This window comes from Arachis ipaensis, chromosome B10 (genome assembly GCF_059453495.1).
Source record: "Arachis ipaensis isolate K30076 ecotype BB chromosome B10, ASM5945349v1, whole genome shotgun sequence".
Taxonomy (NCBI): Eukaryota; Viridiplantae; Streptophyta; class Magnoliopsida; order Fabales; family Fabaceae; genus Arachis; species Arachis ipaensis.
Window position 1 is genome coordinate 35230006 of NC_142435.1, and position 24350 is coordinate 35254355.

General features: G+C 35.2%; 1 protein-coding gene across 1 annotated transcript; it reads right to left on the reverse strand.

Annotated features, from left to right (window-relative positions):
• Nucleotides 1-15923: 15923 nt before the first annotated feature.
• ATH9 (ABC2 homolog 9) lies at nt 15924-21331 on the reverse strand. Its single transcript, XM_016326506.3, has 11 exons — nt 21074-21331; nt 20487-20641; nt 20224-20349; nt 20003-20098; nt 19770-19870; nt 19493-19529; nt 18434-18652; nt 18130-18241; nt 17136-17407; nt 16664-16777; nt 15924-16487 (listed from the first exon to the last, which is right to left on the reverse strand). The coding sequence occupies exons 1-11, from the start codon at nt 21249-21251 to the stop codon at nt 16269-16271; spliced, it is 1629 nt and encodes a 542-aa protein (XP_016181992.1). The 5' UTR covers nt 21252-21331; the 3' UTR covers nt 15924-16268.
• Between the last annotated feature and the right edge of the window lie 3019 nt (nt 21332-24350).

The window sequence follows — 24350 nt, forward strand, 5'->3', positions numbered from 1 at the left end:
TTTCTCAAAACGTTGTAAAGTGAAATCAGTCAATCGAAATCCAGTTTCTTTTAAATCCACTAAAACTCCTCCAATTTGTTTACTTAAATCAAATTCCAAAACAGGAGAACTTTCATATTTAAATTGACTTTAAAACATAATTCCTTTCTTAAATAAATTGCATCCAAAACATATAATTTTCTTAATAAAGTAAATTCAAACATAATTTATTTACCAAACATTTAATTCAAACATAGTTCATTATTTTCAAAATAACGTTTCATTCCAAATATCAGATTTTATAGAAATTTCAGCAGCATCTCCCCTAAAACTTGGACTTTGCCACCCTTTTCGGGTCCCAACCAAACCAATCAACTTTTTTTCCAAGGGATTCAAGACCAAATCAGTTTCCAGTAAGAAAACTCAGACTTTAATTACTGAAATCTTTTCAATTCAAAACAACCAAAAACCTCCATTTTGGACAAAATCAAACATTATTTCAATCAAACAAGCAATCATATTCATCCAATACAAATCAGACAATTCATAAGACTCACTTAATCACCAGAAATACAATTCGCACATCATATCTATTTATAACAATTTTCAATTTAAAATAAATTAGTTTGTATGAAAAGCCCCTACCTCGATTCGTCGAACCATAACCCAAAACGCACTAACGAAACCTTTAAGCTCAACCCGAAATCAACAGCAAACACAAACTCAGCCCCTGATCACTTTCCCAGCACTCACAACAACTTAGAAATGGTATTCGACATACAGAACTCGAACCTACGTTACCAAACCTCAGAGTTTATAACCAAACATGATAGAATACTAACGTAGGAGTTTTCTGAAACATGAATACTTACCGAACTAAGAAAATGAAACTGCAGCGTTCCCTGAACCGGCTTGGCGGCAGCCCCGGCAACCACCTCGAGTGGTGGCGGCAACCAGATCTCCAGCGACGATACTGAAACTAACATACAACTACAATGAAGCTTCCGGAAACTCAAAGGAAACGAAGACCAACTTAAGCCCTTACCGGCAGTGGCGTTGCCGGTGGCAGCAGTAACGGTTCTCAGCGGCAGAAGTTCGGTCACGGCGGTGCAACTCCCAGCAGCGGCAGCGGTGACAGCAGGGCACTGACGGCGGTGACAGAAACGGCGAGGAACAGTGGATCTGATGGCGGACCTGACGGCAACGCAAACTCCCTCTATTCTTCGCGAACGGAGACTGGCAGCAGGGAGGGTGGATGGCGGCGGCAGAACCCAGTAGCGGCAGCTCTCCAGCGTGGATCTTGGCTCGCGCTCGCCTCCTCTCTCTCCGCCATGGTTGGCGAAGACGGCGACTACTAATGGTGACGCGACGAGGCATGAACGGCGACCCCAAGGCTGGCGGGGGGGAGGCGCGACGCTCTTCTTCCTCCCTGCCGCTGCTCAGTCTCCCTCTCCCTCTCTGTGTCTCAGCCTCGACGCGGCGGCGGCAGCAGTGGCTCCTCGCCGGCGCCGTTCCTCCCATCTCCCCTCTCCTTCTTCCCGTTTCCCCTTAATCCCTTTCTTTTGTTTCATTTTGTTTGCAGCTGCTGCTGCCGTTAGTTTGGGGGGAAGGGGTTTTCGGCTGAGGCAAAAAGGAAAATTAGGGTTTCATTTGGAGTAAAGGAAAAATGTGTGTTAATTAGGGTTAGGGACATTTCGGTAATTTTAACAAAATTAGGGTAATAGGTTAGTTTTGTAATTTCAAATAAAAGTAGGGATAGTATAGTAATTAGAAATGACTTTTAACCCAACAATAATAATGTATAAAAATACTATTTGCTCATCAATTTCACAAATTATTTTCAATTAAATGTCCAAGTCAAATAATTAGAATTAATATATTTAATTTCTTCATTTTCCAAAATAGTAGTATTAATATTTAATATTTTACTTATTTAATCCAAATTACATAAAATCTTTATTATTTCACAACTACCAACTTTACAATTTAAATATATAAAATAACTCAATAAATGTAAAATTAGATGAAATCTTTATTTAAATAGCCCAAACTCATTATTTTTGGATTTCTAGAACTTTAAGTTGTAAATCGAAATTAATCTAAAAATGATAGAGTTTGGATGATAACCTTAATTTTATTTCAAATCCAATTAATCAAAACTACCTTGAAACCTTCAATAAGATAATTTATGAAATTAAAACTGTAAATAGATATATGGTTTGAGATTAGTTCAAAATAGAACTTTTCCAAAAGTCTTGGGTCTTACATTCCACCCACCTTATAAAAATTTTCGTCCTCGAAAATTAAAGTAACACATAAGATAATACATAGACTTAGCACTCTTCTTTTTAAATACTTTTTAAGATAGAAATCATAACACATATATAAAACTTCAAATACCGGATAACCCTAAGATTTAAATATAAGAGTAAGGTATAGTGTAAGGTGAAAGATACAAGATAGGCTCAATGCAAGAAGCTTATATGATCTCGAAATTCTACAAAAGCTTGGAGGAACCAAATAGGGTGCAAGTCAAGATGGGTGTTCACAAGGCAAAGCTATAGTTAATGTGGCAAAAAGGCTACAAGACAAGTTGGTATTAAAACAACGGATATAGCGTTCCCTCACAGATCTCTTTCCCATTCGAAACTTCAACTTCCCAACTCCATCAATCACTTCACAACTCCATAACCGGTCACAAACCTAACATCCGCAGACTCCTCCACGAGAAACAAAACTCCCACAACTTCTCATAACGTTGCACTCTTACCGCTTCACCTTCCGTATCTACAAACAGGTCTTAAAGAACTAACGCATCGCATTACTATACCCAAAGATCGCACGTGACAGCAAAACAATTCTCGAGTTTACTCAAAAAGAAAAAAGACATCGAAAAAGAAGGACAAACAACGAGGATAAACTCCGCAAGAGTTTTGAAAGAACTGCTGAATCTACTAGTAAACAAGGATGTACAATCGATGAAGAGTATTGAAAAGAAATTCAGTTTAACAACCTCAAGGATGACTCCTGAATCAGAGATAACTGATAGGAACACAAAAAGGATAAGCAAGACAGTAGTTTGGAACTAAATCAAGCTGAGTTAACAAGTATAAAATCATAGAAGAAGGTCAACTAAAGCTAGTGATGACACTCTCAAGGTTTAAAATTTTTGATCAAGTTCACATAATACATTTGAATATAAAGAATGAAAAACTGAAGGAAGATCACTTCATGTGCTAAAAGAAAAGTATGTAACTCGCATTTCACAAAAGGGTGACAGGAACGTATGTCAAAACTGCAATGTGGTTAGAAGAAAACTAAATTGCATTTTGTCTAAGTAGTTTCCAAGTAAAAGATGGAATAGGTGATGTTTGAAAAAATGAAAGTCAATTGGGTTAAGGCCAAAACAATTTTTCGAAATCTTGAAAGACATTTAGGTACTTAATTCAAATAAAGGTATACACTGAAATTGTGGCAAGGTCGTAAGAAAATCAAATGTTCGTTCAAGAATCCTCAAAGTTTATATTTAGGCAAGCGTGTATAAAATTTATAGCAAATATGGAACAGGTTGAACTCTATTTAGAAAAGGAAACCCGAGGTAAAAATTTGCTTATCAGTCGGTTTCAATACTCTATTTAAAATAGTGCATGCCAACTTTAAAACAACTTTGTCAATTTAAAGAATAACTATGGATGCAATTTTAAGCGAGAAGAATTGATTTAAATTTCTTAAGAGAATCCAAAACTTGTTTCAAAAGTTCACATCAAAACTCTAAGAATACACTTGAAATTACCATCACATAAGAACATTCAAGAATATTAAGAGGTACTTAGAAAGAAGTCAGACCAAACAAGAAAGAATCTTAAATCAAGGGAGTTCGAACAAGAGTCACGAGGCATGGGACATCAAACGAACTTTTCATTGATCCAAAAGAATACAAAACTAGTAAGAAAAGACAACTCAATCAACAGTGGTTTTTCAAGAAAGAACCTTTGAATAAAGAAGGACAATTAAGGGGACAAACAACGCACTAGATAGAAACAATTTCAAGTTAACTCGGATGAGTATAAGATTTATAAGAGAAAGGAAAACTAAGACTAGTATTGATGTTCATAAAAGTAAAATAATAATTAAGAATAGAATCAAGTATGACATCGATAAACATGAAGAGTTTAAAAAGAAATTAGCCTAATAATTGCAAAAGGACGAGTGCATAAATAATGCGTTATGCAAAATCAATTCCAACTTAAATTAATTTAGGCAAAGTTTGTCAAACGAAAATCAACCAGAATAAGGGCGAAAATCTTTTCTTTCAAAAGTTTAAAAAAAATACTTAAGTACATAATCAAATAAACATAGGCATAAGAATTATAATAAAACTATTAGAAAATCAAGTTGTACTTAGAGTAGGTATAATTCCATAAACTAGTAAAAGAACATGTGGGGGATTAAATAAATAATTTTTAAGTTGTATCAGAAATTTTCAAAGTTTTATATAGATAGGTGTATATCAAATCAAAAGCGATTCTATAAAAGTTTGAAAATTGATTATAATCATAGTCAATTAAGTGAAAAACCGAATCACCATTTCTTTTTAAAAAAGACTCGGAATAAGGATATAAAAAGGTACACTGCACAAAGACAAGTTCAAAGTCATGTTGGAAAATAACACGGATCAAGAAAAGAGTTCGAACAGAGACAGACAGATACACCAAGAAACTCAAACTGGTATATGCAATTTAGGATCAAATAAGAATGCATATGAATAGAAAAATAGGATCGGAAACACCAAACTGTTTTCCAAAAGAAAAGGCAACAAAAACATAGAGATAGGTCAAGAAACAATAAGTCACATGACTCCAACAGAATCCAAAGCACACAACTGAGTAGCCTCGAAAAATAGTTTCTAGCGTTCCCAAAACCCGCGATTTACTTTACTCAAAACTCGTATATCATCTATGATAACCCATCAGTGCTCTCATATACATAATTCACTAGTATTAAGCTGGCCAAACTTAATATCAGGAATTACGCAATACAAGATTAATGGCATTAATCAATAGACTGTCATGTGCATAAAGCTCTAATTCTCGTCATTCGACAAGACCTAATACATGACAAACGCTCAGAGTATGCAATTGAAGCATAGTCAATCCATTCCTCAGGCTCTACAGCAAAGACTGCTATGATACCACAAATGTAACACCCTAACTATCAAAATGTCACGCTTCCGGCTGCGCCACTCTGATAGCTCGCGTATTACCACGACTTTTATAATATTTAAGACTAAAATATGAGCCTGTTTAAAACTTAAAACCGCATAACACTTCGATAACTCTTTTTCGTGAAAACCTAAACATACATGCACATACAATTCAGATATAACCTTAAGATATATATATATATATATATATATATATATATATATATATATATATATATATATATATATATATATATATATATATATATATATATATATATATACATATACATATACATATACATAACACTAGTTTACAATTATACATATCATAATTTCCTATCCCTCTTACAAGCTTCATAAAGATAAAGGTGAGGGAAAAATAATAGCTACGGTAATACAAAAAGACCGAATAAACAGAAAATAAACATAACTCTCCTGAAGCTTCGTCTTCCATATCCTGAAAAGGAATAACCTGTAGGGGAGTGAGAAAGTCGTCCTCGCTTGTTCTCACTATAGGATTACAGAATTTGCTATAACAAGATACGTAAAGATAAGATCATTCTTAGAGTTCAGTGATCATTGCTCGTCTTATGAGTCTTTCCAAAAACCATAGGTTCACATTCGAAATCCAGAAAATTCCTTTTTGAAGACTTGCTAAATTTCTCAAATATTCTAAAACAAAACCTTTTTCCTAAAAAAATTTATGAAAAGTTTTTCCTAGACCGCAATCATGAAAGCAGTTACCTACGCGATATAAATGATCATCCCGTTCCAAGCATAGGTTCATTAAGTCTATGCTGAACCGATCAGATACTTATATAGAACTAGGACTCAATATACCAATCACGGCCTCAAGCCCATCCAATCCAACACGGCCCCCGGCCCAAACAGCTAGATCAGCAACCAACTCTTCACAAACCAATCAATTCAAACACAATCACAATTAATGTGGTTCAAGCACAATCAAGAGCAATCACAACAAGTATAACAGTTAGCAGTTAACATAAGTATTCACATAGGCAAACCAAATACAATATGCGCACCCAAACAATATCACATAGATGCAAATGATGAATGCCTGTCCTACTGGCTGTGATATCACATTGTTGGTTCAATTGCCAACCCGACACATTCCCATGGGAATGTTGCCTTTCGATCATGTATAAATGGGAACCCTCTGGGATAATGTGCCCGCTACACGGTCCAGGATGCCAGTGCCTGCACACTCCTGTGATCCGAAAGGATGTGAGCGGGATACTTTGCCTCCGACTTCACATCTACACGTAAGCGGGATTAACCACCGTCCTTACGCGGGCGCCGCAACCTCGACAAGCGGGATTAACCACCGTCCTTGCCAGGCGCAAACGACTTATCAACAATCTCGTCAATTATCAAATCTCTCAGCATAAGCGGGACGAACCCGGCCCTTACGCCTACCAAGTAATAACTCATCAATCTTGATGATATCCACAATCAATCAGGCTCAACAACTTATTTCAAACTCATTCTTGGCCCATTTACTTTTAATTAACAAACATATTCAATTCACATCTTGCCAAGAATCACTTTTCAAAACGGAGCCACTTTCCACATCTTTCCAGAACTTCCAAACAATCTCAAAATCAGGCCAAATTCAAAATCTCTTTTTAAAGACTCAAAATCCTTCATTTTTAAATCAAGGTTTGGTCATAAAAATTCCTCAGCGGAGTCTCAAGACTTCAGGGGAGAATAAACCAACAAATTTCCTTAAGTTCATCAAAAACCTCTAAAACTTTAGCTTCTTAATTTGAGTAAATAAAGTGGAAGTCAAACCCAAAATCAAGTCGTTTGGATCCAAAAACAAATTTCAGTTTCATTCCAAAATCTGAAGTGTTTCCAAAGGGTTCGAAAATTGTTTTCCTTTTTCTAAATCAAGAATTCAAAGAGTACTTCATACTTTTTCTCAAAACGTTGTAAAGTGAAATCAGTCAATCGAAATCTAGTTTCTTTTAAATCCACTAAAACTCCTCCAATTTGTTTACTTAAATCAAATTCCAAAACAGGAGAACTTTCATATTTAAATTGACTTTAAAACATAATTCCTTTCTTAAATAAATTGCATCCAAAACATATAATTTTCTTAATAAAGTAAATTCAAACATAATTTATTTACCAAACATTTAATTCAAACATAGTTCATTATTTTCAAAATAACGTTTCATTCCAAATATCAGATTTTATAGAAATTTCAGCAGCATCTCCCCTAAAACTTGGACTTTGCCACCCTTTTCGGGTCCCAACCAAACCAATCAACTTTTTTTCCAAGGGATTCAAGACCAAATCAGTTTCCAGTAAGAAAACTCAGACTTTAATTATTAAAATCTTTTCAATTCAAAACAACCAAAAACCTCCATTTTGGACAAAATCAAACATTATTTCAATCAAACAAGCAATCATATTCATCCAATACAAATCAGACAATTCATAAGACTCACTTAATCACCAGAAATGCAATTCGCACATCATATCTATTTATAACAATTTCCAATTTAAAATAAATTAGTTTGTATGAAAAGCCCCTACCTCGATTCGTCGAACCATAACCCAAAACGCACTAACGAAACCTTTAAGCTCAACCCGAAATCAACAGCAAACACAAACTCAGCCCCTGATCACTTTCCCAGCACTCACAGCAACTTAGAAATGGTATTCGACATACAGAACTCGAACCTACGTTACCAAACCTCAGAGTTTATAACCAAACATGATAGAATACTAACGTAGGGGTTTTCTAAAACATGAATACTTACCGAACTAAGAAAATGAAACTGCAGCGTTCCCTGTACCGGCTTGGCGGCAGCCCTGGCAACCACCTCGAGTGGCGGCGGCAACCAGATCTTCGGCGACGATACTGAAACTAACATACAACTACAATGAAGATTCCGGAAACCCAAAGGAAACGAAGACCAACTTAAGCCCTTACCGGCAGTGGCATTACCGGCGGCAGCAGTGACGGTTCTCAGCGGCAGAAGTTCGGTCACGGCAGTGCAGCTCCCAGCAGCGGCGGCGGTGACAGCAGGGCACTGACGGCGGTGACAGAAACGGCGAGGAACAGCGGATCTGATGGCGGACCTGACGGCAACGCGAACTCCCTCTATTCTTCGCGAACGGAGACTGGCAGCAGGGAGGGTGGATGGCGGCGGCAGAACCCAGTAGCAGCAGCTCTCTGGCGTGGATCTTGGCTCGCGCTCGCCTCCTCTCTCTCCGCCATGGTTGGCGAAGACGGCGACTACTAATGGTGACGCGACGAGGCATGAACGGCGACCCCAAGGCTGGCGGGGGTGAGGCGCGACGCTTTTCTTCCTCCCTGCCGCAGCTCAGTCTCCCTCTCCCTCTCTGTGTCTCAGCCTCGACGCGGCGGCGGCAGCAGTGGCTCCTCGCCAGCGCCGTTCCTCCCATCTCCCCTCTCCTTCTTCCCGTTTCCCCTTAATCCCTTTCTTTTGTTTCATTTTGTTTGCAGCTGCTGCTGCCGTTAGTTTGGGGGAAAGGGGTTTTCGGCTGAGGGAAAAAGGGAAATTAGGGTTTCATTTGGAGTAAAGGAAAAATGTGTGTTAATTAGGGTTAGGGACATTTCAGTAATTTTAACAAAATTAGGGTAATAGGTTAGTTTTGTAATTTCAAATAAAAGTAGGGATAGTATAGTAATTAGAAATTACTTTTAACCCAACAATAATAATGTATAAAAATACTATTTGTTCATCAATTTCACAAATTATTTTCAATTAAATGTCCAAGTCAAATAATTAGAATTAATATATTTAATTTCTTCATTTTCCAAAATAGTAGTATTAATATTTAATATTTTACTTATTTAATCCAAATCATATAAAATCTTTATTATTTCACAACTACCAACTTTACAATTTAAATATATAAAATAACTCAATAAATGTAAAATTAGATGAAATCTTTATTTAAATAGCCCAAACTCATTATTTTTGGATTTCTAGAACTTTAAGTTATAAATCGAAATTAATCTAAAAATGATAGAGTTTGGATGATAACCTTAATTTTATTTCAAATCCAATTAATCAAAACTACCTTTAAACCTTCAATAAGATAATTTATGAAATTAAAACTGTAAATAGATATATGGTTTGAGATTAGTTCAAAATAGAACTTTTCCAAAAGTCTTGGGTCTTACATCTCCTCCAATCTGACGAGACAAAACTTGACTGGCAGATTCTTCATTTTGAGCAGACTTGGGATTTTCTTTACTTGTTCCAGCTTCTTCACAATCTGAATCATTATCTATCACAGTACTGGAAATTGAATTAGAATCACAGAAAGAGACATGTATGGATTCCTCTATGGTCCTATATTCTTTGAGATAAATCCTATAGGCCTTGCTAGTGGTGGAGTATCCAACAAACATCCCTTTATAGGATTTTGGATCAAATTTGCCAAGGTTTTCTTTATTGTTAAGTACAAAGCATTTGCATCCAAAAACATGAAAATACTTAAGATTTGGAGGGGTTCCTTTCCATAGCTCATAGGGAGTTTTCTTCAACCCTTTTCTAATAATTGTCCTATTCAAAATGTAAAAAGTTGTATTTACAGCTTAGCCCATAAAAATTTAGGAATCTCATTCTCACAAAACATGGCCCTAGTCATCTCTTGAAGGCTTCTATTCCTTCTCTCAACCACCCCATTTTGTTGAGGGGTTCTAGGACATGAAAAGTTATGAGCAATTCCAAAGTCATCACAGAATTTTTCAAAGTCTTGGTTTTCAAATTCTCTTCCGTGATCACTTCTCAAATGGGCAATTTTTAAATCTTTTTTATTTTGAATTTTCTTGCAAAGGGTTGAAAAATCATGAAAAGCATCATTTTTATGAGCAAGAAAAAGTACCCAACCAAATCTAGAGTAATCATCTACCACCACTAGACCATAGTGTCTACCTCCTAAATTTTGAGTTCTTGTTGGACCAAAAAGATCAATGTATAACATCTCTAATGGCCTTTTAGTTAAGATTCCATCTTTTGATTTAAAAGAGGATTTTACTTGTTTGCCCAATTGGCAAGCGTCGCAAGTAAGATCCTTATCAAATTTGATATTTGGAATTCCTCTAACCAGATTTTTCTTGATTAACTTAGAAATTTGGTACATGTTAGCATGACCAAACTTTCTATGCCATAGCCATTTTTCAGATTCAAGAGAAGCAAAACATGTTACATTTTGTTCTTTTAAGTCCTCAAGAGTCAATCCATACACATTATTGCACCTTTTAGTTTCAAATAAAATATCCCCAGTTTTTTCACAAACAACCAAACACACAAACTTCCTAAAAATAACTTCAAATCCTAGATCACACAATTGGCTTACACTAAGTAAATTATGTTTCAAACCATTTACAAGAAGAACATCATTTATACAAGATGAAAAGCTTTTACCAACTTTCCCAACAACCACTATCTTTCCATTAGCATCATCACCAAAAGTGACAAATCCTCCATCATATTCGTCAAGCTTTATGAAGAAGGTTGTCTTTCCAGTCATATGCCTAGAGCATCCGCTGTCCATATACCACATACTCCTTCCGTTTGGATGCTAGGCACACCTATAAAATAAGCTCAAGTGACCTTAGGTATCCAAATTTTCTTGGATCCTTTCACGTTAAACCATATCTTATGTCCTAAGCCATTATAATCAAAAACAACTTTGTAAACTTTATCACCAATCATCCTTTCACCAAAAAAACGTTGAATGGGAAAGTGTTCATTTCGGTTACATAGCCTACAAAACCTTGGAGTTGTTGTTTTGTTAAAGCTTGTTGGATTTTGAAACCTTGTATCATTGGAAGATGAAGTAACATTTTCAAAATAAGGTTTCTCAACAGATTTATAGAACCCCAAGCCAGCTTTATCATAAAGAGGTTTTTGACTAGCCAAGATTTGATTTAGATTTTCAGAACTTTGAGTGAACTTGGCTAAGTCATCTTTAAGTCTTTTGACCTCCTTAAGCAACTCTTCATTTTGTTTAAAACAGTTTGCATATGCAACAACTAAATGGTCACTTTCACAGCTCCTAAGTTGGGCTTTTAACTGCTTATTTTCTTCAACAAGTTCACAAGCAGTTTCGGCCTCCCTTACTTTTTCTTAGAGAAAACTGTTTTCTGCTTTAAGGATGGTGATTTGTTGTTCAAGATCTTGGTTATCAAGCAAAAAATATCTTATCTTTTCAGAAAGGTGGTCTATCATAAGATGAAGATCTTCAGTGTTTGGATTATGAAAGACTACCTGTTCAATGTGATCTGCCATGAGACATGGTTGAGACTTTGTTTCAGATTCTTCATTGTCTTCAGAGTCATTTTCCAGATCCTCCCATGACGCCATCAGTCCCTTTTTCTTTCCTTTCTTCGGCTTTTCTTCCTTCTTCAATTTAGGGCAGTCAGATTTGAAATGCCCTGATTCTTTACAGTTGTAGCATGTCACCTTGTTGAGATCTCTCTTCTGTCTTCTTGAACTGCCTCCTTTGCCTCTCTCCTTAAGCTTCACCATTTTCCTAAATTTTTTTGGCAAACAACACAAACTCATTTTCAGAATCACTGGATTCATCATCCAGGGGGTTAGTCACAGATGTAAAAGCAATTCCTTTCTTTTTTGAATCCTTTTTTAAATAAGTGTTTTCAAAAGCAAGAAGGTTTCCTTTCAAATCATCATATGTCATAGAATCAAGAGCACTACTCTCAAAAATTATTAATGCTTTTGTTTCCCACTCTTTTGTGAGACATCTTAACACTCTTCTGACTAGCACAGATTCAGGATACTTGATTCACATAGCATCCAAGCCGACAATGATGATGTTGAAACGCTCAAACAATTCATCAATGGATTCTTCTTCCTTTATTGCAAACATTTCATACTCTCTTTTTAACATATCTATCCTGGTCTTCTTTACAATGGTGGTTCCTTCATGAGTAACTAGAAGTTTGTCCCAGATTTCCTCTGCCGTTGTGCATCATGATACCCGTCGATATTCCTCAAAGCTGATAGCACAGTTGAGTAAGTTGATGGCCTTGGCGTTGAGTTCAACCTTCTTTCTGTCTTCTTCGGTCCAGCTTGCTTCTGGTTTAAGAGAGACAACTCCTTCAGCACTTGTGACGGTTGGATATTGAGGACCTTCCAGGATAATCTTCCAAAGTCTGTAATCCACTGCTTGCACAAAGATCTTCATTCTCTCCTTCCAATAGGTGTAGTTTTTCCCATTGAAAAGAGGAGGTATGTTGCTTGATTGTCCTTCAGTCAGGTTGTAGGACACCAGATTTGAGCCACTGTTTTCTGCCATCTGGATCTTTTCTCCAAGCTGCAAAGCTTGATCTCTTTGAGACCAAGCTCTGATACCAATTGATGGTTTTCAGTGGCTAAGAGAATGGGGGGTTGAATCTTAGCCCCTTTTTCACTTTACAACACTTGCTGGTCTTTGAAACAACTTCTGGAGACTTTTTGTCTTTTTGTCTCGTAACCAGCCACGAGACATTTTTCTTTTGTCTCGTACCCAGCCACGAGACTTTTCTTTTTGTCTCGTCGATCAACACGAGATATTTTTCAGTTTTATCTCCTGTGCAACAGAAACAGAAATGGAGTAGAAGAGAGAGAAAATTACACCCAGATATATCCTAGTTCAGCTGCTAAGTGCAGTGCAGCCTACATCCAGTCTCCATCACAACAATGATGGAATTTCACTATAATCGTCTTTGATTACAAACACCAATTCTCCCTAGGAACTACCCTTCCTATCTGGAACAAGTCCAAAATCTAAACCCCAATCCTGAACTTGACTTGGTCACTGCCAATTTTTCAACTGCTAAGTGCTAACCTAACTTGCAAGGAAATTCCCACAGAATCATGAAACACAACATAGATGTACAAAGGACCTCTAGGACATCTATAGCTTTTTCTTTTAATTTTGCACACTCTGCCTTTTTTCACTCTGTGGCTCTTTCTTACAAACCTCACTGTTTGTCTTTTTCCATGAGACTCAAGACAGACAAAATTAAATAGAAAATTACAAAATGAAGAACATTGATGGAGAAGAACTTCTGCTAGCTTAGGTAGCTATAAGAACTCTATGCCTTCCACTCTCACTCCTTTCCTTGAATCAAACCCTAACTGTTCACCCTTACTTATAGGGAGAAGCCTCCAAGGTTGAACCAAACAAACCAAGCTAATCTTCTTCTTCTTCAAACAGAATTGGTTTGGCCAGAAAGAGAGAAGAGATAACCCATGCAAAATCCAACATGAAATTACCTCTAGTCCTTCCTTGGTCACCAATCTTCATCAATCCGAGCCCTCCATCCTTTTCTTGATCTCCAAGATTAACTCCTGGCCCTTGATGCTTCATGATGATGATAGCTTCATCTGCTCCAATCTCTACCTCCTCTATCACGTAGCCACTATAGCTACCTCCTGTGGTGATTGAGTAGAATCAGAGACAAGCCATCCCTCCAAGGATCTTCTTCTCTGACCAAAATCTTCTCTTCCATTTTTAGTATGGAGAAGCCAAGATCTCTTCACCAAATCTTACCACAAGTGATGAGAATCTTAGCCACAACATACTTTTAGTTTTCTTTTTCTTGCCATCATTGAGATGGTCTTGTAGCGTGCATCTCCTTCTCTTCGGTGGCTAGCTTTAGCTTCCATGGTTTGCTGTGTAATGACCGAAAGAGAAGAAAGAAATGAGAGAGAAGAAAAGAAAAGCACTTAAGTGATCTTGACAAATTAAATAAAAATAATTTGCTTTTACTTCCCTTTGCTAAGTAGCGTGTAGCTTGATGATGTCCATCAAATCAAAGACCAACTCTCTCTCATGTTTCCAATGCATGTATTAACTTCACTTTAATGAAATTTGAGTTCCATTACATGATAGAAATGGATTTCGTTGGAAGCTAGAAGCAAAATATTTGCTTTCTCTCAAAATTGGTTTCGGACCAAGCATTGGATCATTTACACAAAGCTTATTAATTGGGCTTGTAGCAACAAAATTCAATCTGGCCCAACACACTTTAAACTAAGCTAAATACTTAAAAGCACTTTGGGCTTGCAGTAATAGATCAAACTGGCCCAATAAAATAATTTAGCCAACATAGTCAAATTTAACATCAAGGCTGAAGGTAAGGTACATTTATGAGCTTGCAACAATTTTCTTTTGCTTTCGGCCCAATTAAAATCTGCATGAACAAAATTATTTAAATTAGCATATATGAATTGAAATCAAGTTAGTAATTTTGTAATTAATCATATTAATAATGTTTGATCATCATTAAATTAAATTAGAGTTTTCCAAACTCATCACTTCTTGTTAAATTTCTTTTTGTTTTACTCTTTTAATAAGAATAAAAATAAAAAAATCAAACAAAGAAGAAAAAGAAACATATAATACTGCAAAATTACTTGGAAAATAATGAACCTACATTCATTCAACTAAAAAAAAGAAAAAAAAGCATTAAAAGAAATATTTTTATGCATTTGTAGCAAAATTTTGCTAAATCTAAATTATTATTGTGATGAATCTGTTCCATTCTCGTTTCGGTATATTTTGAAAAACTTTTGGTGTATTTTGAAAAAAAAAAGTTTGGGTGTATTTATATTCTGATAAGTTCTGCATAATTCAAAACTCTTCATCTTCCTCTTTTTCCTCCTCATCTTCTGTTGTTTCTTTTTCATCTTCTTATTTCATTTTCTTATAATTTTTTTAGGAGAAAAAAATATAAAAAAATGTATAATGTTGCAAATTCAATAGAGAGAGGAGGAGGAAAAAATGTAGCAACAACAGCAGCAATAAAAAGAACGACGATGAGAATGAAACACGCGAAGAAAAAGAAACGCGAAAAAAAAAAAGAAAAACACAAAAATCGAGGAGGAAGAAGAATGCAGAATACAATCGTTGGAAATGGAACACAAAAAAAAATAAAATAATTTTATACATGTGTTATATAAGTAAGTTTTGTTGGATTAGGATTAACTTAAACTTGTTTGTCAAAAAAATTTGTGAGTGTAGCGGTCATGTTATTTTTGTTATTCTCTCTACTTTCATTCTTTTCTCTATTTTATTCTCTGTTTGTTATTATTGTGGGAAGGGTCTAACATTATCCTAAAAATTTTGACTCGGATAAAAAGCAAACTATTTTGTTCAAATGGTTGAGCAATACACATTACACAACATCTAACGTGTCACGTATCGTTAACAAATAAATTGCCGAAAAAATCTCGTCTTCAAACAAAGATGATGCTTAAAGGTTAGATTGTTATTTTTTAATCGTAACGAGACGAATGTCTCTTTTCGTAAAATGGACAAGAATCAAGATAAAATTTTAGTCATTTAAATTTATTGCGAATTAAAATGTCTAACAAAAACATATTTATGGACTGATCTTAGATGTACTCTGAAGTCTGAACATTAAAGTTCAAAACGGGCAACTGAGACTCTAGTCAATGCCTCAATATGTTGCACCATGCCTCGAAACTGGGTTTAACCTTGTTAGCGGAATAAGAACCCATAATGAGTGTGTTTAGTTAAATTATTTAGTTATGTCCTATTAATAAAAACTATAATTTAATAGTGAAGGATTGTATATAAAATTCAAGTTACCATAATATCTAATAATCTTAGAACATAATTAGAAAAGAAAAAGATAACTCAAGTTACCAGGCTAAACAGTAAGCAATATCTAATAAAAGAAACCAGCACAAGCCACATGTATCAACTATCAAGTTACCCACTTTCAGGCTTCAGCCATTCAAAATAAAATTAATGTAAAAAAGTATTCTATATATCTCTCACTGTACTTTTCCCATATTAATGGGCATTTTACAACAACACACTGAATACATGAATAAAGCCTTAAAAAAAAGCTTTAGTTGCTCCTTTCCTATCTCTCACAACCTATAAATCAATTCATCAATCCGTGCTCAAACAAAATCTGCAAATTGGGCAGGAGATTTTGACCACGGAGACAAAGAATGCACTATAACTTGTATAAGAGCTTATTATTTGTAAAATGTTTATAGTAGTACAAAAGTAGTTTAGTAGCTTATGAATAATTTTATACTAATCCTTGGTCAGACCAAGATAGCGCCTTTCTTATTTGGTAAATCCACAAGACTATCTGAATTCCCCAAAGTCGTACTTCCAGCAAAATCTTTTCCAATCTGACATTCAACCAACTTAAAAGGGACTTACTTTGCGACATCTTCACATCAATGACAGCCTCGGAAGAAATCTTTCCAATAATGAAAAATGTGTCCAGAGAAGATCCTTGCAGCTGGTCAAGAAGCAAAAAAGAATACATATTATAAACAGCACCAAACATATGGAACACATTCTCAAATTATGACACTTAGTTGGCTATTGCACTATTGGATACAAGCTACATTTATTTTAAGAGCATTCATTAATCTAACACAAGATGTTCAGGGAAAAACATGGAATGATTTGTACCAGAGAATTGTTGACTGCTCGTAGACAGTCATTTGTCTTCAGCATTAGAAGAATCACACGCGGTAATCTCCTTAGAAGCTCTGAGATTTGGTGGAAATATTCAGAAGCGTACATCTGCAAAAATAATTCAGAGATCATTTCAGTTCTTGTTTTTCATTTAGGAGGCACAAATACAAGGAATTGTACATTAAAGAAATGCTATTCACCATGCTAAGAAAGGAAAATCAACCATGGAGAACATCTTTATATCTAGTTAAAACAGGGTAAATTTTATGCTTAATAGAAAGTGAACAGCATTATAGTTCTCATGAACATTGCTAGTCCTTTTGGTAAGAAATCAGCATGAAGATGAGAATTGTTGACAATGTTAAACGCAGAAACTGTAGTACAATCATTATAATCCAGAATAACATGAACCTATGTCTGACAAAGCAAAATCATGGAGAAAGTTTTCAATCAAACAATATTTCACCTGCAGTTCTGAAATTTCACTCTCTGTTCCGTTAAAAACTAAATGATCCAGTGATTGGTCAACAACTCTTTTCCATGGTCTCATAGTCAGAACTCCGGCAAAAAGTACATACAAATCCTCTCCAGCACCCAATTTTGCACTATATTCCTTGATTGCATTAACATCAGAAAATACCAAAGCCTTCCACAGTGAAGCATAATTAGTTCTTGTATCGAAGTCAAGTTCTTTGTAGAGTCCATGATCTAAAAGAATCAACTGAGGTTTTCTCCAGCCTATACATAAGAAAAGAAATTAATATAAAGTAAACAAAGTAAATGAGAGTCAACAGATATCAACAATGCAGTTTTTCTAAAAAACAAACAGAGCTACAAGTAGACAAACGTCAATGGAATAAAGTTAATCAAATTTAAAGGAGCCAGCAAAAATTAGTATTCTGATGGGAAAGGGTAAAAAAAGAAAAAGAAAATTAGTATGGTGTTTTGGAAGTGAAAGCCATTTTTATTATTTTACAAAATCAGAAATACTCATCATAATCGGTAAATATTTTTGTCAACCAAGAAACTGAAAACCTACATCAACCATGTAATAGAAATGAAAAAAAATAAATATCTTAAAGATCTCCTTTGATTTATAATGTCACATATGAATTCATGTGTCTCATGTTCTCAAGTATCAAGTACAAAGTCATTGTGAAATACCTAGCAATGTGGTAGGAACCCGGAAATTGGGGGAAATACAAGTAAAGTGGAAGAGCTGGAGCCTCACAATCTCTCCAAGAAATAAGGCTCAAAATGATCAATGTGACTAATTAATCCTGTTTACCCTTTATTTATTATTAACTAACTCCCCCAACTAACTGTGAATACAAACACAATTCGGCAGCCACACAGAAAATCTTTCTTGCATGAATGGTCGATGAGACCCAAAAATAAGCCTAAGAAGGCTAATAACAATACAGAAAGTGTTTACGTTTCTCAAGGGAAGGAAACCTCACCCAGAATATTACGTTTCCCAGAAGGCATTGGACGAACCAATAAGTTTGCGGAATGTGGATCGCAGTGCACAAACCCATGCTTGAACATCATTTCAGCAAAAGTCTGACTTACCTGAAAAAGTAATGATCACATTATACTAAACTATTTTGTTTATGGACTATATATGGAATCAAAAACTCATCTTTCACTTGCCCAAACTCAAGTTATAATAACAAAATGATAATGTGTTACAACAAAAAAACAGGATACAATTAACCAAAAATTTGACCATGGATAAAGTGAAGTAAAAAAACATGAACCAACCAATTTTGAAAGTTCATGTGGATGGATTCCAAGTTTTCGAATGGTCTTGATATCATTTATGTGAGCACCATCCATGAATTCCATCGTTAGAAGCTTTGAGGTACTTAGATTCCAATATACTTTTGGAGCATATACATAATTTGCAACATGAGGAGACAACTTCCGGAAGTTTTCCACACACTTCTCACTATTCTTTGCCTCGACCAAAAAATCTAATTCCTGCCACCAATAATTTTAAGAAACTAAATATGAAAAAAGGTCCAAAACTTCCATCAAAAGGGGATTGCAAAGAAAAGAATACAGAATGAAAAAATGATAAGTAAGAACACATGATACGCCAAATCTTACATATATCAGGAAAAACTCATGACTAAAACAAATGTATGTCACGTTAGCATCGTATATGTTGCAGCCATATGACGAAACCAGGTTAACATGAAATTAAATAAGTAAAAATTTTGTATATCGCAAACGATTGTCAAATATTCAAATATAATTGATTATTTTGACAAAGTAAACAGTGTAAAACTTCAATATAAAGAGATCAATATTGTATCTCAATGAGCAATGGAACCAAATAAACAGAGCTCAATTTAACTAACAGAATCCAAGGATGAAGATAAACCACCACGGTCACATGAAAACTTGATCATAATATAAAACTCATTTATTTGTGGTATGCAATATGTTGGAGGATTAACACTCAAAGCACAATAGTTCAAGAAAAAACTACATAGTCAATTATTTTACCGTATATGTATTGCAAGAGAAATAGCAAGCATAAAAAGTATATTCTTTTCGATATTTACTAACAGAAATATAGAATGATGCTGTGACCACATTTTAAAATTTATTTAAGGTTCCCATGATCATTTTTGGTCAAACCTCTTAACTGCATGCCAAATTCCAACTTCTTCACACAAAATTGAATTAATAGGAAATAATATATAAGTATAGATACAATATTAATGCCATCTTTGTAAATTGAAGGCAGAGCACCCAAATAAGCATGGATATATTTTAGGCATAGGCATTGCTTTCAAGTTACAATCAACTTACCTTGGGTAAACTGTCATTAATCTCATCAATCAACCACCTGCAGACAGATATGAACAAATGTTTGATAAATCATGAATTCAAAGCAACTAGGTAACTGATGATCAATAATTCTTACTAAAGAGACAACTCAGAGTTTAAATTTTAGGGCAATCAGGCTGTTTCGAAAAAATAGATACAATCCATCAGTTGTGGTTGTTCAGACTTGGATGACTTCCAAATGTTTCCTAGTCATGACATCTGTAAATTCCTTAGCCAATAGTATTATAGCCCTACTTACCTATAATCAAAACTGGGAAAAAACCTATGCAGAGTGTTCACAACCAATTCCACTGTGGCATGATCTGCAGCTGCAGTCTCAGTCATGTGAGCATGCTGAACCTGAACAACAACAGATAAATTTTAAATGAAGATATTCCCAGCAAAAACACTAACACACATGTTCATGCAGAAGAAAGATGATTCAAAATATTCAATAATAGATGATCAAGAAATATTAGCATTATTTTTAACCTTCACAGCAACTTTTTGGCCATCATGTGTGCGGGCTACATGGACTTGTGCAAGGGAAGCACTTGCTATTGGAATTGGGTCAAACTCAGCAAATATCTACACAATTAAAAAAGCAAAACTCATCCACCACAATAGTAATATTTCAAGAGAAAAGTCGCAACCATGACTGGAGAAAAATAACACACATAAAGGACAAATGAATCAAACAAAAATATTTATACATTTTCCGGTGTGTCTCCAAGCTCCCTCTTGAATACTTCACATATTTGCTCATATGAAGAAACTGGACATCTATTTAGCATAGATTCCCTCAATGTTATAACATACTCTTGAGGAACCAAGTACTCCTGTTCATAAATAAACATATAAAAGAACAAACAGAGTATTCCCTTTGCATCACTGAGGACGATTGCAATTGGTAAAGTCAGTTATCACCATATATTTTTTTCTATTCAAACAAAAAGGAGAGGCAAAGGAAGTATACCAACTGCCCAAGATGCTGCCCAAGCTTTATATAAATCCCACCATTCTTAAAACACAAGTCTCGAAGTTTCTCTGCTGACCGGAGGTGAACTTCATGCTTGACCATCTCCCTCTCAATGCTTCCCTCCCGCAATCCACGCAGTGAATATTCATAATCTAACAAAACAACGACACAGCAAACCACATTTCATTATTCCAAGCTTCATTCTCACTGAAAAAATAATGTCTGTGAATAAACCAATGTGAAAACACGCGTAGAAACATCATAAATTCATAATTCACAACTCAAAACCTTAATTCAAATTTGAACTATTAATTCAAATAAGGTAAAGACAATACAAATTGATGTGCAACATTGTCAATCACTTTAACCCCAAACAAACTTTTAGCAATAGAAACCCAAACTCAAAACTAGCATCCAAATTTACAGAATTCAATAAGGTAAAAGAAGTAGGATTGAGCTTTGAAGCCAAAAACAAATAAATAAACAAACAAATAAATAAATAATCGATAAAACTGATAAGAATTTTTGAATTTGCAGAAACTTCGGGAACCACGAAGTTTCTGTTAGATCTACAGTTTATTTACCGAACGCAATGTTGGCGGCAGTGACGGCGTCGCGGAGGAGGCGGTGGGGAACGGTGGCGCAGAGCCTGAGAGCTGTTGCGGGGTCGTCAGAGGTGGCAATGAGCGCTGCCGCGGTGCCACCGGCAGCGGCGGAGGCAACAAGAGAGAGCTTCTTTCCTGCGCGCCATAATGAGCCCATCTTTAGGGTCGTGTTTGGTCGTTGTGACTTTGGTCACAATAGGTTCTCTTCTCGTGGCAAAAATAATATATAAAATGAATAAACCAAAAAAAGATATCTTTTAATTATTTATTTGTGAAATATTTTTTAAACAACTATGTTAGATAGTATAAAAATTAGTTATACAATCAGTCATTTATATAGAACACTTTTTTTTTTTTAGATGATAGTAGTATTTTATTCAATAGAAAAATAAATATAATGTCTAAAATTTAGGATAAGAAAAAATAGAAAAAGGAGATTTTTAAATATTTGTGAACAGGTAAAATTATAAGAAGAAAATAATATAGAAAAGTAGATAACAAAAAAATTTTAGGGCACTATGCATAAGGTAAAATAGATAGTTCCTGGTGACTTAAGCGATGTTGCTAGCACTTTTTCCAGAGATTCTGGACATGCTCGAAGACTCGCCGACACTCCTCCTTCCAAATATTTCAAGTTATAATCAAAATCAGTCGAGTTCTTTTTGGGCTTGTTCCTTGAAATTCAGTTTGTAACACCAAATCCCTCCACCAATCGAAGAACAAGGAACATCTATGATCTGGAATGAGATAAGTCAAAGGATTTTTCTTCCACACTAGATTAGCGTCTCCACAGAAAAATAGACAGTGCATGAGTGATTCTGGAGCTGACTTGCAAATTAGACAAGTTGTCGAAGTGGATGGGAACCGTTGGTGGATGAGAAGCAGAACAAGAAGCTTACTATGGAGAATTTTCCACGCAAAGAGCAAAATCTTGTGAGAAATTTTCAGCTTCTATAAATGACTCCAAACTGACATCTGTTGCATGAAGTTTGGATAAAATTCAATGGAGTTATGGTAAAATTGGTAAGCAATTTTGTACCCAGATACAACATCATATGTTTTTCCTCTGTTTATTATCCATTGAATTATGTTTTCACCTTCTCCTGGGGTTATGGAGAGGATTCACTTAACAATTTTTGGAGGGAAAAGATTTGAGATTAATACTTTGTTCCACGATTTATTTGACAAAAACAGGTCTTTCACCTATAACAAATGGTAACTATCTGATAGTAGTACCACAGATGGTGGAACAGTGAAGGGATAAGGAGGAGGGAGCCATGGTTTGGATAAGATTCGGATGTCATCAGAACTTACTTTTTAACTAATGCCTTTCTTTACAACTCGCCTCCCTTCAAGAATATTTTGCCAACTCCAAGAAGATAAGGTCCTTACTTCTGCTGTAAGGATAGAATTAAATCTGAAGTATTCACCTTTAAGTATTCTAGAAAGAAGAGAGTTAGGTTGATACACGATTTTTTTTTCAGCACTGTTTACCCAAAAGAGCCAGGTTTTGAGTTCTGAGATCTTTGAAACCAAGCCCGCTTTCTTTCTTAGACCTGGTCATCTTATCTCAACTAATCCACACCATTGGTCTTTCAGAACCTTGCTTCCCCCACCAGAATTGAGTTAGAATACTATGAATTTTATTTAGCAAGTTGTCCATAAGTTTAAAATATGACAATATGTATATTGGTATGACTTCACCAACTGCTCGAAGTAATATCTGTCTTCCTCCATTAGATAACAAGCACATTTTTCATCCTTGTATCCTTTTAAGAACCTTATCTTTGATTGAGTTAAATGTAACTTTTTTTAGAGCGGTTGATAAAGAAAGATAGACCCAAATATTTATCCTGTGCACCTATGTGAGGAATATTCAGCTGTGCTGTTAAAGTCTGAAAACACTTAACACACATATCAAGGCATCGAATGGTAATAAGAGAGAATTAAAATTAGTAATTTAAGGTCAAAGAAGCATGTTTTCAATCATAGAACAAAATTAGGAAGGAAAATGTAAAACATGCGAATTATCTGAATAAGTGTGAGTTTAGTGAGTAAAATCCACTCAATTAAGTACAAAATATACCACGAAATAGTGGTGCATCAGCTGTTAAGGAGGTTCTAATCAACTCTGGAGTGTTATTATTGAAGAATATGACCGATTTACTAAGATTAACTCTTTGTCCACTGAAACTCTCATAAGATTCCAATAATTCTAGAATAGAGGCACAACTATTTTCCAAGGCTTTACCGAATAGAATAGAATCATTAGCGAATAGTAAGTGATATATAGTTGGGCATCTTCTATTTATTTGAATTCCCCGAATGAGACTATTTTGCTCTACTTTGTGTATCAAGAAGGAAAATCCTTCTTCACATAATAAAAAAAAAGGGGATAAAGGGTCACATTGACATATGCCTTTATTTGATTTTAAAAAATCATAAGGTTGACTTTTCACAACAGAGTAAAAAATGGTTGTCAACAATTCACGAATCCAGTCAATGAATCTCGATTCAAAGCCCAACTTCTCCATAATAAACCATAGAAAATGCCACTCCACCCTATCATATGCTTTACTCATATCAAGGTTGAGTGTTATTTCGTCTTCCAAGTTTTGCTTCTTTTGTTTAAGGTAGTGCATACATTCGTGTGCTATAAGAATATTATCAAAAATAAATCTATCTATTAATAATGCACTTTGAGTAGAGCTAATTATCTTGTTCATACACCCTTGGAGTCTGTAGATCCTACCTTCAAAATGATTCTGTAGACAACAGAAGACAAACTGATGGACCTTATTTGAGTCATATCACTCGCATCTGAGACCTTTGGCACTAGACAGATATTGGTGTGGTTAAACCTTTTCAAAATTCTACTTCCAGCAAAGAAACTCTTCATAATTAAGAACACGTCTTCTCCCACTATATTCTAGTAAAATTAAAAGAATTTAGCCGTTATACCGTCCTCTCCTGGTGTACTCTGAGGGTAGATACTAAAAGTAGCTCTTTTTACCTCTATCATAGAAATAGGTCTTATGTGCCTACAATTCTGTGAAAAAAAGGCTCAGAATTCGCCTGATTAGAAGATGTGAAAATAATATTAACGTAGTCCTCAGCCACTTTAACAATATCAGCATTGGTTGTTGCCATATCCTCATTATCCCTCCGCAGATGCCATATCTTATTTCTTCTGCTTCTAGATTTAAATTTTCGATAGAAGAAGTTTGTATTTTGGTCTTCTTCCTTCGGCCATTTA